The sequence below is a fragment of the Macrosteles quadrilineatus genome, unplaced genomic scaffold (assembly GCF_028750875.1).
Source record: "Macrosteles quadrilineatus isolate MER2022 unplaced genomic scaffold, UCM_ALF_1.0 Scaffold_1__1_contigs__length_201487025, whole genome shotgun sequence".
Taxonomy (NCBI): domain Eukaryota; kingdom Metazoa; phylum Arthropoda; class Insecta; order Hemiptera; family Cicadellidae; genus Macrosteles; species Macrosteles quadrilineatus.
In genome coordinates, this window is record NW_026542594.1 from 124,092,414 (window position 1) to 124,109,899 (window position 17,486).

Consider the following 17,486-nt stretch of genomic DNA (forward strand, 5'->3'; position numbering starts at 1 on the left):
GACTGGAGTTCACCAAGTTGTTTTCTCATTTCAACTTGATTCTTTGTGAGTTTAAAGATTTGATCGGTCAAAATTTTGATATGGTCAAAACAGCGGCAACAATTTTCACTTCCACTATCCTTTAAATCTATATTAACGATTTGATTACCAGTGTTGCTTTCCTCGGCCTTTAGGTTAGAACGAGAACAAAGGCTGCATAACCATGAAGACTTGACACCAATATTACCAATATCTTTATTAGATCTACCCGCAAATTCAAAATGGAACCAAGAATTACAATTTCCTTGACATTGAATTCCACCGGTACTTTTAGTTACCTTTTTATTACAGCTTTTATTTAACCAACTGTCTTCCACCTGCCATCTTGACTCCCATCTCCACTATTTTTATTTGTCTTGGCTTCTTGACTTCTTGATGCTTCTTGGCCTTAGCCTTTTACCCCCCCCCCTGCCCATTAGAAGTTTCGAATTCCCCCCCCCCTCTGCTATTTTTATGGGGAATAAGATTGAAAGTGGATTACTTTGGTATGCTGATCTGAACTGTTTAGAAATGTGCTAGGAACTTGAAATTTGCCAAGGATGAAGTAAGTAATTTAATATGCCACCACCCTACTAATGGCAAGCCAAAGGGGAGTATATACATATAAATTTGAACGAATGGTGTGTTTGGCCTCTAGGGACCTTAAAACGAAAAAGTTATTCAGTCCCGTGTCCAGGTCTTACCACGAGTACTAGGGTAATAGCCTATTTCCTATTCGCTAAAAAAACTAAATAGGCTTATTATGAAAAAAATGTCTAGTGTCTACAGCTGTCAGCATTCAATCCAGAAATAGTCTCTTCAAACTTACACTTCACAAGTCTCGATAGTTAAATAACAGTTTAGGTTTCTGAAATACAAGGGGTTTTGGACCAAATATTGTGTCTTTAACTGAATCATTTTCATTTTATTTGTGTTTACTGTAGACCCTTTACACCATAAAATTATAAAACAAAAAAAATATAAATTATTCATAGAACACTTTTGTTACATTATTTAACATACGGGTTGCAAAAGAATTCAAGAAGGTGGGTCGCCGGACCAAAAGGTTTTGGAATCGCTGCTTTAGAGATTACCTTAATATAGGAGATTAATAACTTACATTGGGGATATTGGCAATTAATAATGAAATGTATAAATTAAATTTACAAGTTCAACAAGGCCAATATAGCAAATAAAATAAAATTATAATATATTGGCCTTGTTGAACTTGTAAATTTAATTTATACATTTCATTATTGGAGATCAAACTAAATTTAATCTACATTCAAACAAAGTATTTTAAGCTAATTTCTATATAGGGAAGAAAGCTATTACCGTAGATGGCACAGAAAGACCTACATGTGAGACCCTTAATTTTTTTAAATTTTGATGCCCCCACAAATAATAAATTGGAGTTAATTACTCAATTATAGATCAAGTGGCAGCAGAATGCGCGTGCACTAGGATCTCCTGGTGTGACTCAGTGTTGTAGGAAGCCCTCCCTACAAGCCGCCCTAAACCTATAACAACATAGTTTGCTAGTTTCCTGCGTAAAGTTTGTGTATAGGAGACAAACTAAGTAATCTCCTCTGTTCACAGGCTGTGCTCCTTGACTCTGTCTCGCCTTGTTGTGTTGAAAACACTTGGCTCAGATCTAGCTTCCATCACCATTGCTGTCAAAATGCAGGTAAAATTGCCGGTAATGTCACTATACTTCTCTAAGCTTGATCGTTGTGTACTGCTACGTGATGTATTCACCTGCTTCTGCTGCACTAGTCAATAGTCCCAGTGTGTCTAATGAGTCATGGTAATATTTCATTATCTGTTTACAACAAATTATAATGAGTAATAAACCAAGACTAGTGTGTACCAATGTCTCTTTTATAATTTTTTTAAATTACAAAGTTGTGTTATAAAAAATACTACTTATAATTTTATTACAAGCTATACTCCAAATGGGCTTAACCTCAACATCCAAAGTGAAAGCTAACTTTCGACTCCAAACTGTGCAATATAGTCCCCGTACTGTATGCTAAAATAATGGAAAAATGTGTTTTTTTTAATTGATAGTAAGTGTAAAATAAATGAATAAAGATTATTGGTAATCATATTCAATTCACATTTTTTTTCTGATAAATTATCTGCAGTCCAGGTTCATAACAATTAGTTGAGATTATTGCTAGCAGATAATAATTTATGTAGGTACACAAAATCTCCTTAACCTTGTACTGGGCAGTTGTTCTTGCTGTCACTTCTTTTTGGTCAACCCCTCCAGTTACCCAGGACAATTGGTTTATTTTTGTTATTTACTCATAAAAGTAGTAGGATGTTCAATTTTGATGCCAAGCTATTGGGTGAAAGTAAGTGTTGTTTTGCTGATACCATTAAGCCTGAGCATTATAGAACAACATATACAGAACTGCAAATTCATCTACGATTATAAAATCCTTACCTTGTTTTACTTTCTCCCCCTATACCATAGTATATGGAGAAAGTATTGTTTTCGTCAAAATTTTCGAGTTTGAGTTTTGAGTGGATATATTCGTTTTGGGTCCCCCTGGACCCAAACAAGTGGTTTTCGAAGTGATGTCTGTCTGTGTGTGTGTGTGTGTGTGTGTGTGTGTGTGTGTGTGTGTGTGTGTGTGTGTGTGTGTGTGTGTGTCTGTGTGTCTGGATGTGTACAGAGCTAGAGACTACACCTGTGGTCCGATTTCGATGAAATTTGGTATGTAGGTTCTAATCCATGGTATCTCCAGGCGATTTTTTCATTTTTTTGAAATTTTGATTTTTAATGGGGATTTTCCCATAAAAACCCATAAAAAACCGGAAAAATCGGATTTTCTCAAAAATGGCCCGAACGATTTTGATTAAAATTTAGTATGTTGTAGCCCTTAAAATTCTGAACAAAATGGTACAAATCCCATTTCTGTAAAAATTACGGTTCAAAAGTTATGGTAAATTATGTTTTTTTCTCATAAAACCCCATAAAATAACGAAAAATAGGATTTTAGACAAAAATCCAGTTTTTATTTAACATAGTAGGTTATGGTCCTTACAATTTTGATAGTTTTTTTTCATTTTTTTAGAAATTTTGATTTTAGATGGGGATTTTCCCATAAAACCCCATAAAATAACGGAAAAATAGGATTTTCCCAAAAATGGCCTGAACGATTTTGATAAAAAATTAGTATGTTATAGTCCTTTATATTCTGAACAAAATGGTACAAATCCCTTTTCTGTAAAAATTACGGTTCAAAAGTTATTGTAAATTATGTTATTTCCCCATAAAAACCCCATAAAATAACGGAAAAATCGGATTTCCCAAAATTGGCTCGAACAATTTTGATAAAAATTTAGTATGTTATAGTCCTTTAAATTCTGAACAAAATTGTACAAATCCCATTTCCGTATATTTACTCTCACCGCTTTTATACATGATAAAGGTTGTTTACAAACTTATGGGAGAAAGTATGTGTCAGAATGCTGATACCGTTTATTTAATTTATGCTACAATCTCAACAAAATTAAATATGGTTGCCAACATTTATAAAGTAGAAATAGTAAAAAAAATTGTGTGAATTGGTTGTTGCTTGGGCATGTGCTAAGTACATTAGGGGTTCATCTTACACCAGGTTGACATACAAAGCAGCTTACTCTTACAAGAATCTGAGGCCAGATATATTTACAATGAGTATGAAACTCAAATAGATTACTCTCAAGTAGGTAGTAGGCTCTTTGCTCAAATAGGTTACTATGTTTTGGCCAGAATTGTTTTACTCCATACTATCTTATCTGGTTAAACCATAGTAAGAAAGGCATGTGTCTGAATATTCAAAGTAAAATTTACATTAACCATATCAACACAAGGTTGGAATAGAATTTTAGCTATTTTTCAAATCTGTGTCAATGGCGGCTCAAAGATCAAATTTAAAAACAGCTCAGCAGTTGTCTGGGTTCGTTAGTGGAACTTGTTTCTTTTTTCAAAAACAAATGAACAAACATAGTGTTTAAAAGTTGGACGTTAAAAAACTAAGGTTTAGAATGTCTCTTTCTAAAATTATACATAGAAAAACCCCTCTGTAAGTTTAAGCCTTTCCTTCAAGTGTTGCCCTAAGGTTCTGGGTTGCACTACCGTCTGTGTTGGGCAGTATACCGAAGCAACATTAGTAAAAAACATTATATTCTTCTATACAGCTCTCAAAGCATGTGTACTATAACCTCCACTTGGTAGTATTTAATTACTATTAAGGGGGTCTGACTTAGGGGAGGTACAAATGAGGCATTTAGTTCAAAATTCCTCCGTGAACAGCGCTGTAGTAGAGAGCACTTTGGCAATGAAGGTTTACTAATCGCAAAAATAGTTCTGTTCATAAAATAAAATTATAAATGCCTAAAATTCAATTTTATTAATTTTTAATTATAAAATTAAACTATCATAACCTAACCGAACTAACCAAACTTGCTGATAAAGCAATAATATAGCAAAAGTTTATAGTAATCGGAAAAATAATTCTGTTTATAAAATAAAACTAGAAATTGCTCAATTAAAATTTTATAATGACTTAATAATAAAATTAAACTGTAATAACCAAACCAAACCAACCAAACTTGCTGAAAATAAAAAAAATCTTGGACAAAAAGTTAATGCTACCGGCGGGATTCGAACCCGGGACCTGTAATATATCAGCCCGGCACGCTAACCATTAGACCGAAGCCGATAGCTATCGATCGTTTTGTTACGGTAATGGCGTTCCCTCAGCTAATAAGAAGCCCTCAGCTGTCATCGTAGCCTCTTCTATACCTCCCCTGAGTAAATACCCTATTAAGGTCCCATGTGTATACCTATGTCTATTGTCAATGGCCTATTGTTTTTTATGTAGGGAATGTATGCATGCATCTTGTTTATAAACAGTGTTGTAAGAACCTTTGTGACAGTTGTAAATATAAATTTAAAACATGAATAACGTTTTAGGTTTACACTTTTTTATTTGTAATCTTAAATTAGATTCTTGATTTACTGCCCGAATTAGAAATATGTTTAGTAACTATTTTTTCACCATTTAAGTTAGTTATTTGTGTAACTAGTGGGCGAAGTGGCACTTTGCTGCACACGAGAGAAATGTTTACTTGAGTGCAGCAAAGGCAGTTTGCACTCGTGTTACACATTATATTTTTCCTACGGTTACTATAAAGCATATAAATAATTAGTCTTTCAAACACTGTACAACACGTTTTTAGGTTAGGTTAAATCCAAACACTAAACAAAATGGGAAACTCTGCACCAGCTGATCGTAGTCGTAATATCTTCAAGTGTTGCCAACTTATTTTCAGGCGTATACTTGTTACGTGCCTAGTAAAAAATTTGTGTTGTTTGGTTGGAATACTGGTGTGCGGCAAAAAAACTGTACGGCAAAAGTAAAAAGTATGCGGCTAAAGTAAGTACAAAATAATTGGTGTAAATACCTGCATTTATGTGATCAATGTGTTGCTAAATTGCAACCGGTTTTGACTCACAAAGGAGTCATCGTTGGGCCAGTACAGATGTCTTCTTGCTTCATTCGAAGGTCGTCAATTCGTAATAAATAAATACATTTAACACGCACATGTAAACGAACATAAAAACGAATATTTAGGGTTAAAAACAAAGGGTAATACTAGAACGGTAACAGGACACAACGTGATCGGGCGGGGGTTATATCTAGACTGCCAGTCAGGATCAGGGTGGTCAGTGATGACGTCGTGCCTGGATTTCCCAATCAGCTGATAGCTACAACGTTCAACTGTCCCTTGCGCTAGTATCTTGATTGCAGTAAATGTAATTTGATTGAAACAAAATCTTGTCGTTGATGATATTTTGGCTGTCAAATTTAACAGCCCTATAGATTTCGAATTATTTCAAAGTGTTTCTATTGAATCGGTCATTTGAAAGGTGTAGGATTTTCATGTTACTATCAATATTAGTGTCTAGTTCTTTTCAGTAGATGTTATTTAAACCTTTTATTAATAAAAGAACGGGATGTTTGGCCTATATAATATTTTGGGCAATCATTGCAATTGATTTGGTAAACTCAGGTTTTCTCGAAGGTTGCAGTAGGTGTCTGGGGATGATATTTTTGTAAAGAACCAAGATTATTATCAGTTTTGAACGAAACTGTGATTTTATTGCTGTCCATTATATTAGCGAATATCCCATATAGGGAATAAGCTATTACCGTGTTTGTGATAACGGTGAGCCGACTTACGATCCCTTGCACATTGCCTCCAGATTCAATGATAATTTTGTCAAAGTCAATGTTAATAACTCAGAGAATGGATTGAAAACAAGCGTGGCATTGGTAGGACGACCTAAAGGCTCACTCTTCCTCCATCCAACATCAAAGGAAGAAGTAAAAGAAGTCATTGCCTCTCTGAAAAACAAAAATTCTGCTGGTTCAGATGAAATTTCAGTACGAATCTTAAAGAGTATGTCAGATATACTAGCTGGACCAATTAGCCACCTGATTAATTTCTCTTTTGTCTCGGGTTGTTTTCCAGATGCCTTAAAACTTTCAATAGTCAGACCAGTACATATAAAGGGTGATGAAAAAGACCTCAATAACTATCGGCCTATATCCATTTTGACTGCTATCTCGAAGATTTTTGAAAAGGTTGTTTCAATTCGTTTGACAAATTTTTTTAAACAACATAATATAATATGTGAAAACCAACACGGATTTGTGAAAGATAGATCTACGACGAGTGCAATGTTTGACCTCATTGATGACATAGTCTGCTCTCTTGATAAAGGAAACTGTTCCACGGGACTGCTTTTTGACTTGAGTAGAGCTTTTGACTCTGTTAATCATGACCTTCTAATAGAAAAATTACATAACTATGGGATAAGAGGTTTGGCGTTAGAATGGTTCAGGTCATACCTGAGGGACAGGAGGCAGTGTGTACGGGTATCATCAGTCGATGAGCATGGATTTCTGCGGAAATTCAATTCACCTGAGCTCCCTGTCTCGAGAGGTGTGCCCCAGGGCTCCATCTTAGGCCCTACACTTTTTCTCCTCTTCATTAACGACCTTCACATGGGTGTTGAATCGGCTAGGACCATTCTTTATGCCGACGATACATCTCTTTCCTTGTCCAGCCCTGATGTAGAGACTCTTGAGCAATTGACCTTCTCTGAAGCCAACAAGCTAGTTCAGTGGTTTGAGAATAATCTGCTTTCGATAAACTCTCAAAAGACTCAACTTCTCAATTTTCATATCTCTGATCGATCTTCTTAGTATTTTAGTTTTCACTTGGATGAAGTTCCAGTACACCCAATAGAGAAGGCACCGTTTCTTGGGCTGATCTTAGATGAGAAGATTAATTTCCATGACCACATTCAATACGTCATCAATAGGGTAAGTTCAGGGATATTTGCCATCCGCACCCTTGCAAAGCTATCTAAGCCCGATGTCCTTCTTTCTGCTTACTACGGTTTCATCTTCCCTCATCTCGTGTATGTCTTGCCTATCTGGGGGTGTGAGAACAAAAGAACTCTATTTTTATTCCGCCTTCAAAAGAGGGCAATCAGAGCCATCTTTTCAATGAATAGACGTCAGACTTGTAAACCAGTTTTTCTATCATCCGAAATATTAACGTTCCCATGTCTCTACATCTACAAGACATTATCCTTTCTGCACCAAAACACTGGCAAGTTTAACACTCCAACAGACCATCATTATAGTTTGAGATCCACAAATACCCTCCCAGTTCCTAGACACCACACTTCCTTCTTTCAAAACCATCTCCGATATAATGCAATAAAAATGTTCAACCATCTTCCCTCTCACCTCAAAGCAGTATCAAACCATCTGAAATTAAAAAAAACCCTAAAATCTTTTCTTTTAAAAAAAGCTTATTACAGCGTCCGTAAGTTCCTGGCTGACGGCTAAAATAAACTATCAAACTTGTTTGATCATAGGCATCCTTAGTGTAAAAAAAAGAACAGTTATTATTTCTTATTTAAGTCAAGAAACTGTATGTTTTGCTAAATGACATGACCAATGCATGTAATTGTTATTTTGGTTAAATAAATGACTTATTGACTTATTGACCGTAGGTCTCATGGTAAGACTTGGTCCCAGGCCTGATTTACTTTTTCATTTTTATGTCACTAGAAGCCAAAAACACCATCCGTTCAAATTCATATATATATATATATATAATATATACATATATATATATTATATATATATGTATATATATGGGATCACATAATTTGTCCGTGTTTGTTAAAAATTACAAAATATTAGAAAAATCAATTATCCGAGTTTCATTTGTCCGAGTTTTGATAAATAGATAAATCAACTGTCCGAGTTTTCATTTGTCCGAGTTTATTAAATTATAAAAAAAAATTTAAATATCAAGTGTCCGAGTTTTCAACTGTCCGAGGATGGTTTAAAAATAATAATAATATTTGGTTAAATCAACTGTCCAAGCTTTTATTTGTCAGAGTTTTTAAATTATAAAAAAAATATCGAAAAGAGTGGGGGATTGTGGGAGAGCTTTAAACTTCATTAAACTGCGATCCAAACAAATGGAATACACCTTTAAATGGTATCATAAATCTGACACATACTTTTCCCTTTCATAGTCATAAAATAAAGTCCTAGTAACTCAGAATTAATTCTGGACACGATGATTTCTAGTCATATGACTATATGAGGACAGTCATAAAGTAATGGCCTAAAGAGACATTTATAACAATATTTGAAATAAGCAACATTTCTATAATCGGAAGTAGGCCTATACATTTAATAAATAAATTGCAGCTATAAGCTTTAAAAGAAATCGTTAATTATTTATCTTCCTTATCCTTCAGCAACTATCCTTATGTATAATTCTGTAAGACAAAATTTTTACCAGAAAATTGTGGACGTCTGGTAAATCGCAGAAAAGTGGGAGGGGTTTTAAATTAAAGGTCTTGACCCCAGGGACTCGGGAGAAATAGCAGAATTCCCATAAAGTCACCAGGAAACGAAATATAACGTTAAATGTTCTCAATAAGAATAACATTAGATGCCATTTACTGCAGATATTTGTTTACTTCAATACATCTGATCGTGATTTATCACCAAGCTAGTACTCAATGTTAACATTTGGATAACTTATTTGCCAGTCAATTCAGCAATGTACTATACAACATGCTATGTACTATGTAATGTAGCAATGTAACAAGGGATAACGTTACCTATAATAATTAAGATTTTTAGTTACGTTATAGAATGTTGAAATAAATTATTTTACTGTGAAACCTTTCAAATTTGTGTATGTTTTATGAAATAACCACATTGACTAAATAACTAACGTTTCAAGATTCAATGGAAAACTACTTACTTAGTTTACTTTCCGTGTCCGGAAATCAGAATTCGTTTTTCCAAAAATTAGCTACCGATATGGCTTTTGTCATTCGCTTGTAAAAGATCATCTAATGTGCAAGACTGGTCTAGGTGTTGACAGATGGCCAGGATCCTGAACAGCACCACACACACACAAGATGTTTTCTTCGTATGGTAAGAGACCCCATTTCTGCATGTTTGTCTTGCATTTTAGTGCTTTGACCCTGATTCGATTTAGGGTCTTCCACACCGTGTAATGCAGGCCTCCACCAGGAGCCAGTTCCTCCCTAGCTGGTATGGGAGGGTTAGTCAACGTGGCCTCCCACCTTGCCATCCGATTGCTTGAGAGTGATCCATCCAAGACTTGTGTCCGTGATAAAAAGCTCTTTCTTGACCGAAGCCGTCGCTCTGCAGGTTGGTGGCCGTGTAATGGGTGACGAGGGTCTGTCTCTTGCTTAGTCCTTTCTGCGTCGGCAGCGACATCATGTCGGATTGATGGAGGGGCGATCCCTATGATAGGATAGAGTTTGTGTACTGGGGTTGGTTTCAAACACCCAGTTACAATCCGAGCCATGTCATTGACTGCAATGTCAACCTTTTTTGCATGTGACGATGCATTCCATACTGGTGCAGCATACTCCGCAGCGAGTACACACACTGAGCGCTAAAGCTGAGGTTCTAAGGACATTTTGAGCTTCTGCTGGTGAGCTTAAAGATGATATTATTCCTCGCTGAGACTTTACCCCTTGTCGCAATACAATGCGCCTTAAATGTCAGTGTGCGGTCCAGTATGACACCAAGATATTTGGGTGTAGAACAATGCTGAAGACGGTCTCCCCGCCACCTCATATTCAACTCACGGCCTGCTTCTCTATTGTTTAGGTGAAAGGCACAAACTTGGGTCTTAGCAGGGTTCGGCTTGAGGTGATTTGCGTCATAGTACTGGGAAATTTCATTTAGAGTCATAGTCAGCTTCTGTTCCACCTCTTCAAAACTCCTACCTTGTGCTGCCACCGCCGTATCATCGGCATAATACACTGACGTGTAACGTTTGGCAACGGTTGGTCATTAGTGTATATGTTATAAAGAGCTGGGGCTAAGACACTACCCTGAGGCAATCCATTTCTTTGATTCCTCCATATACTTTTCTTGCCTTGAAGGGACCTGTTATGAAGAAAAGTGATTATCATTGAAGTCAGCTGATAGTCTTTGGTAATGCTGTACACTTTTCCCAAGAGTCTTCGATGGTTTACTGTATCATAGGCAGCCGTTAAATCTACAAAAGCGACACCCGTGATCTGTTTTCTCTCAAACCGGAAAACTGTACTCAAAATGGAAAACTTCCGCTTTGTTTTTATTTCAAAACATATGTCCAAGATTTATTCTACACTTTCTTTGTAAATTTACAAAAATTTTTAATTTGAGATTTATTGTTAGCGTTTAATCAATATTTTGTATGAAGTGGAATACGTTAGAAGACAACCTGGGAATAAAGATAAAATAGGTTTGTATAGGAAATTTATATTTGTTAATTAAGTAAGCACTATGACAAGTTCCAATGGGAGGAAAAACAATATTGTTTGAAAATTTTTAACAGGTACTGTCTGTTGCTCCAAGCAAAAAAGGTTCAAATAATATAGCCTAGCATGTAGGCCTATGGTATATAATAGTAAAGGGAGCATCACATATAACAGTAAAACCTAGAGGTAGTTTCCGTTGTTTTACGTTTCTTAAACAAACCAAAAATATACAAGTCATTGCTGATGAAAAGTAATGTCGTGATTGGTTTTGATAACTGGGTAATAAAACCCTAACCAATCGCTTAAGAATCAGCCGATGATTATGCTTAATTTGAAAGAATATGTGACGTCAATTGCACCTTAAAGAGGAATACCACCCCATAATCGTACACTAATTGTAGCTTTTTTTATGTTGACCAGAAAAAATCTAGGGTTAAGTTTGGTCAATGGGATGCCTTTACTTTACACTAATGTTGTTAAACCTTAACAAAAAGAGTATAAACTTAGAAATATTAACTGGGTAGGGATGCTAATTTAGTGGGTTTGACCAAAAACTAAGCTTTTATTTGCCTTTTCATATTTGACAAAGACAATTTCCAAAATTCCAATCAGAGAAGTCTTTTTTTTATTTCAATTAACCACAAGACCAAAGCTACCTTTGTTTGTTTAAATATTAGAATAATTTGTTTTACCTAACCCGCCATGTTAAACTTCCCTATCCCAAGCGTGATGTATACAACTTCCTTACTTCTCGAATGATGTAAAGTTGAAAAAAAACTCACTCGGTGAGGTAATGAAACCCATTTAAATAACATTGAGTGCTTAACTTAAAAAATATACCTCTATGGAGCCAACGACGTTCAACGCTAAAAATCAGCTGTTCCAACTGTGTCACTCGCTTCCGCTCGTTGCACAACATTCACCTGCGTGATGTAAAAACGCTCTTACTACACTCTACACTTGTAAGGTAAATAGCTATTACATTATTGTGACTTATGTCCGTACAAGCCACTAGTATTTAATACTTTGCTAAGTTATAATAATAATATTAACTATGCTAAGTAACTATTTATAACTTAAATATTAGTTATACAATTAAAAACCCCCTTTTTTATTACAAAACTGATTTGTTTTATTTTTAATTTTTAATTTAATATTTTATTTATTTATTTATTTTGAAACAAAACAAAAACTACTCTCAGAAGTCTGTACTCAAACTCTGCCGGGTTAGCGTGGTCTGTTACTTAACTGATCAGTTACCATAAATGTCTCATGTTCGTGTTTGTGCCGTTCTTAATATATATTTATTTTCTTGTTAAACAATGTGACGCTTTTCGTACGACTTTTTTTATATTATCAGCAAGTTTGGTTGGTTGTGCTAGGTGATGAAAGTTCAATATTAAAATTAAAAATTGTAAAATTAGTCTTATGATAACAAAATATAATTTTATAATAAAAAAATTATAAAATTAACTTTATAATTTTTCTTAAGTCGACGTGAGGGGCTCTCGCACAATGTCTGACTTCTTCGCAGAAGAGGCTTACATCGGCTTCTGACCAGGCGCCTGAGACACGCTAGTGTCGGCGCTTGGTGTCACTTTTGATTTTGACGCTACTCGGAATGTTGAAACTCGGACACTTGATATTTCGATATTTTTTTAAATAATTTAAAAACTCGGACAAATGAAAGCTCGGACAGATGATTTAACCAAATATTATTATTACAGTCTAACCTTGATATAACAAACCTCAATATAACGAATTCCTTGATATAACAAATTTTTTTTTTATCCCCTAGAAAGGTCACCGGAGTTTTATCCCCTTGGAGTTTTACCCCCTGGGCAAAGCTGACGTCACTCTGACGTAGTAACCTGAGTGGCTAAAAGTATATTCGCGGCCGGAATTTTACCCCCGCAGATATAGAAGTCTAATGAAAATAGCCAGAGCGTGATTAATTAGATTAGCGATAAAAACCGGAATTTTACCCCCTGTCCATATAACTAGCGTTTAGACAACTGAAGATGTACAGGCCGGATTTTTACCCCCGAATTTTTACCCCTGGAATTTTACCCCCGGATTTTTACCCCCCGGAATTTAACCCCCGGATTTTTACCCCCGGATTTTTACCCCCCGGAATTTTACCCCCCGGAATTTTACCCCCTAGCCGATTTTAGAAATTGAATGATTGATTTTCTTATTTCTGTTTTTAATTAACTGTAAACATTTCATTATTTATTTCATTATTTAGCCTATCTTTATTTATTTATTTTGTAATCTCAACTAAGTAAACAACAGAATTCGCTGTTTAATTTTGATGTTAGGGATTTGCGTTTGGGGCCAACTGTTGGTTAATAAGTATGTAAAATAAACTGAGTAGCTCATTTAAATGATAATTGGGTGAACATTTCTTCGTAAAGAAACAGTAAGGCATATTTTGTTATTGTTATAATACAAACAAAAAACTTTGTTTTACTACGGTTGTATAGTAAATCGTTAAAGAAATCTTAACCAATCTTAAATCTTATTACCATTCTGATGTTTGTTTATACGTCGTATTAATTTAACAGTTGGCTTCAAAGATCAAATCCTGATACTCGAATCTCAAAATTAAAATCAATAACGTGTTCTATTAGTTGATGTTACAAATAAATTAAGATAGGCTACTTAATAATAAAATGTTTACTATTAAATTAAAACAGAATGAAGATAATTAATCATTCTCACTAATTTATATATCTGGCCAGGGGGTAAAATTCCGGGGGTAAAAATCCGGGGGGTAAAATTCTGGGGGTAAAAATCCGGGGGTAAAAATCCAGGGGATAAAATTCTGGGGGTAAAATTCCGGGGGTAAAAATCCGGGCCGTACACTCTAGGTTTTTATAATTTGATGTGTTCTGATTAAACTCACAACCGTGAAAATATATGTTTAATTCCACGTTTCATCCATCGAGCTGATGTCACGAAACTCAAAAGTTCGCGGCCGGAATTTTACCCCCTGGTTTGTGACGTCACGTTTGCCCAGGGGGTAAAATTCCAGGGGGATAAAAATCCGCTACCCCGCTCTGTCACCTGACTCGTGATGCCAATAGGTTGCTCCGATTGGCGTCTACCTTCTTCCAGAGGCTCGTCATGCAGTATGAAGGATTCTTTGAACTGAGCTTTTCATTTTTTAATTTCTTCTCTCAGTACCTCAAGGAAGTGATTGTGAGAAAGGCCCTTCCACAGGGCTCTTTTTGCTGATGGCTGATCATAGGAAGCAATAGTAATTGTAGCCTTAGTTCTTTTTTGGTAATATTTGGACTTTTGGTAAATATTTTATTCATTGAATGATCAACCAAATTTGATAACCAACGTAATTAATATCATCATTGTTTTATACTTATTACTCTCAATGCTAAATGCTCATAATATGTAAAATTTCACTCAATTTATCGCAGTTAGATGAATTAGCGTAAGCCTTGAAAGTGACCGTCGATTTCGACGGGTTTCACCTAGTATAACATAATGCAATAAGAAATCATTAAAAGAGTTACTGTAATATTAAGATTATACAATTATTCGTAATGGAACGGTATATTGCTAAACATGACATTATACAGAAGAACAAAAATTTTTACCAGGAAATTGTGGACGTCCAGAAAATATGAGTAGGCTAATATGAGTAGGCTGTAATTTTCATGTTCTATTTTAAACTTTTGATTAAGAATTATAGACAACGATGGAGGATCAATAGTAAACACTCCATTGTAAATAGATACAACAATAAAAATTAAGGTGTATGATAAACATTTAAAACACGTTGGTCCACTGAATTTCTATACACTCTGTATATTAGAAGGTTGCCAAATGTGATAAAAACTGTTAATTTATAAGATTTCCAACCGTATGATACACTCTTGAGCTTTATGTCTGCTCATGTACGCTTTAGTGGGTTGAATACTACAAAACATGGTGTCTTTAACGTTTGAAACATAGAAAGTCGGCATGTTTAAAGCAAAAATTGTATTAATATTATTATTATTGTATACGACGGCGGATATTTAAACACCTTCAATGTGAGGGACGCAATAGTTTATACTGTTGGACCAAACAAACTCAGTATTAAAGTGTTGGATAAAATGATTTTGGACCAAACGAATGAGTTTTTAACTGTTATAGAATTACACTAAATGATATTCAAAATACAAAAGAACCATTTTATTTAATTCTTAAACACATCAATGTAAACAGAATATTTACTAACAAACTTAATAATAATAAATCACCTGATGAATTAATCACTTACAGATTTAACTATCTATCACTTTCCCCTCCTTCTTTTTACGCAGATTCTACAGCTACCATTCTTTGTCTCATCTGGTCGGACCAAACGATTTTGGACCGTTTGATGATGATCCATGGAGAAAATTCCAAAAAATTGTAAATTTAAAATTCCCATGTTATTCTTGTGGAGAATAAGTCAACGGTTGTAGTTTGCTTGTTTATGAACATATTTTGATCAAATTTGGAAAAATACATTCATTTCTTACTAAACTACAAGTATTATCATTTTACAACAAAAAACACTTTTTCACCCTCCCTGTTGCAGCAAATCTAAGTTCTCGTTAAACTAATTCTATTTAAATAGGAAATAAATGTGATATTTTTGAGGAGACATTTTAGTGTAAATCCAATCACTCAAATGGAAATTCGCTAAGTCTGCAGGTTTACTGCGACAAAGGTATTATAATTTTAACAGGTTTAGTTCAAGTTTACGTGATAGTGGAAGTGAATGAAAAAGTGTTATGCACATTAAGTTCTTTTTGAAAACAGTTGTTGAATGTTTAGGAATTGGTAATGTATGTAAATTGCGCAATGGTATTGGTTTTTTACAAAAGAAGTCAAATTTAGAAAGTTCCTGTTTCACAAATGTTAAAGATTCAAGAATGTAAATGGATGGGAATGTCAAACTTTTGAATTGAAAATTATTTAAGGCATGATTTGCACTTTTTTAGAGAGAAAATAGTTCTTGCAGCCATTTTTTGGAGTTTAAACAACATTTTAGTCTGCTGGCACTCACATCCCCAAATAGGAACGGCATATGCTAAGTGAGGATAAATTAATGAACCCATAGTATGCTGTCAACAGTGTCTCCAGATTCTCATTGTTCCTCAGGTTACGTAGAACAAAAATACCAGAACTGAGTTTTTTTTAAATGTATTTGATATTGCCATGAAAACTAAGTTTCCCGTCTTAGGTCAATCCAAGGAACTTGACATTTGATGTAGGGTGGACATCAGTTTTGTCCTACGTTTATTCGAACAAGTTCCCGAAGCAGCATAATCGGACCATGGGAACAGGTCCATTAAGCTTTTAAGCTTTATGGGGTAAAAATTGGTTTTTCCGATTTTAGATACTAAAATCATAAAAATTTTACAATTTCTTTCTAGACCAATTTGTAGAGCTTAAAAAAAGAAATAATTTAGTATGTTGTAGCGTTGTTGAACAGTTACCGAGGTAATTGAAACAAACTTTAAATTTGAAATTCCCATTCTATTCTTATGTAGAACTAGCTGTAACCCGCGGGCTTCGCCCCGTTTAACTTCTTAATTTTCAAGATGATCTCGTTCGCATGGCTCAATCACGTCCTGGTTGAAGTTTGTTCGCTACGCTCACTCACCTTTAGGTTGGAGCTCGTTCGCTACGCTCACTCACCTTTAGGTTGGAGCTCGTTCGCTACGCTCACTCACCTTTAGGTTGGAGCTCGTTCGCTGCGCTCACTTGCCTTCAGGTTAGCTTGTTCGCTACGCTAACTCGCCTCCAGGTTGAAGTTTGTTCGCTACGCTCACTCACCTTTTGGTTGCAAATTAGCTGTTGTCATAAATGTAAAAGAAATAATAGTGCTGCACCCTGTTGGTAATCCTTGTAACTTTAATGCTATTGAACATCATAGAACAGAACCAACTTGTTTAATTGAAACAGCTGTTAAGATTCAATAAATTTCTCATAAGGTTAACATGGGAAACTCCAGAGCCACTGGGGCGGAGCCCGAAAGGATTTTTGAAATAAGAATATGCCTATATGTTAATCGGGAATGTGAGCTATCATCATGCCAAATTTCAGCCCAATCCGACCAGTATTTTTCGAGTTTACTTTTCCCATACACACATACACACATACAGCAACCACCTCTTTTTTATAATAGTATAGATAGATAGATAGATTAATAAACTGTTTTAGTTTGCTTGTTTATGGACATATTTGAATCAAATTTGGCAATTTTGTTTATTTCATACAAAGCTATCAACATTTCAATCAAAAACACACCTCAATACTTTCCCTGTAACAACAAACCTAAGTACTTATTAAAATTAATGTAATTTAAATAGGAAATAATTCTGACATTTTTCAGGGAATATTTTAGTAGGAATCCAGCCAGGTAAATAGAAATTCGCTTAGTCTGCAGGTTTGCTGTGGTGGGGGTATTTTTATTTTTGTGCTTGGAAATCAGTTTGTCAATCAGGATGCTTTGGAAACCATTGGAAACAGCTATATGTTTTATTGTATTGAGTTCTTCGGTATAATCTATACCGTGTGT

General features: G+C 35.0%; 1 protein-coding gene across 1 annotated transcript in view; it reads left to right on the top strand.

The window, feature by feature from the left end:
• Nucleotides 1-17,486, top strand: part of LOC128984351 (phosphofurin acidic cluster sorting protein 2) — a 266,594-nt gene that overhangs the window by 48,743 nt on the left and 200,365 nt on the right. The window contains exon 2 of the mRNA XM_054403662.1: nt 1,618-1,705. Coding sequence (XP_054259637.1) covers nt 1,618-1,705 — 88 coding nt within the window. The remainder of the gene's footprint in view (nt 1-1,617; nt 1,706-17,486) is intronic.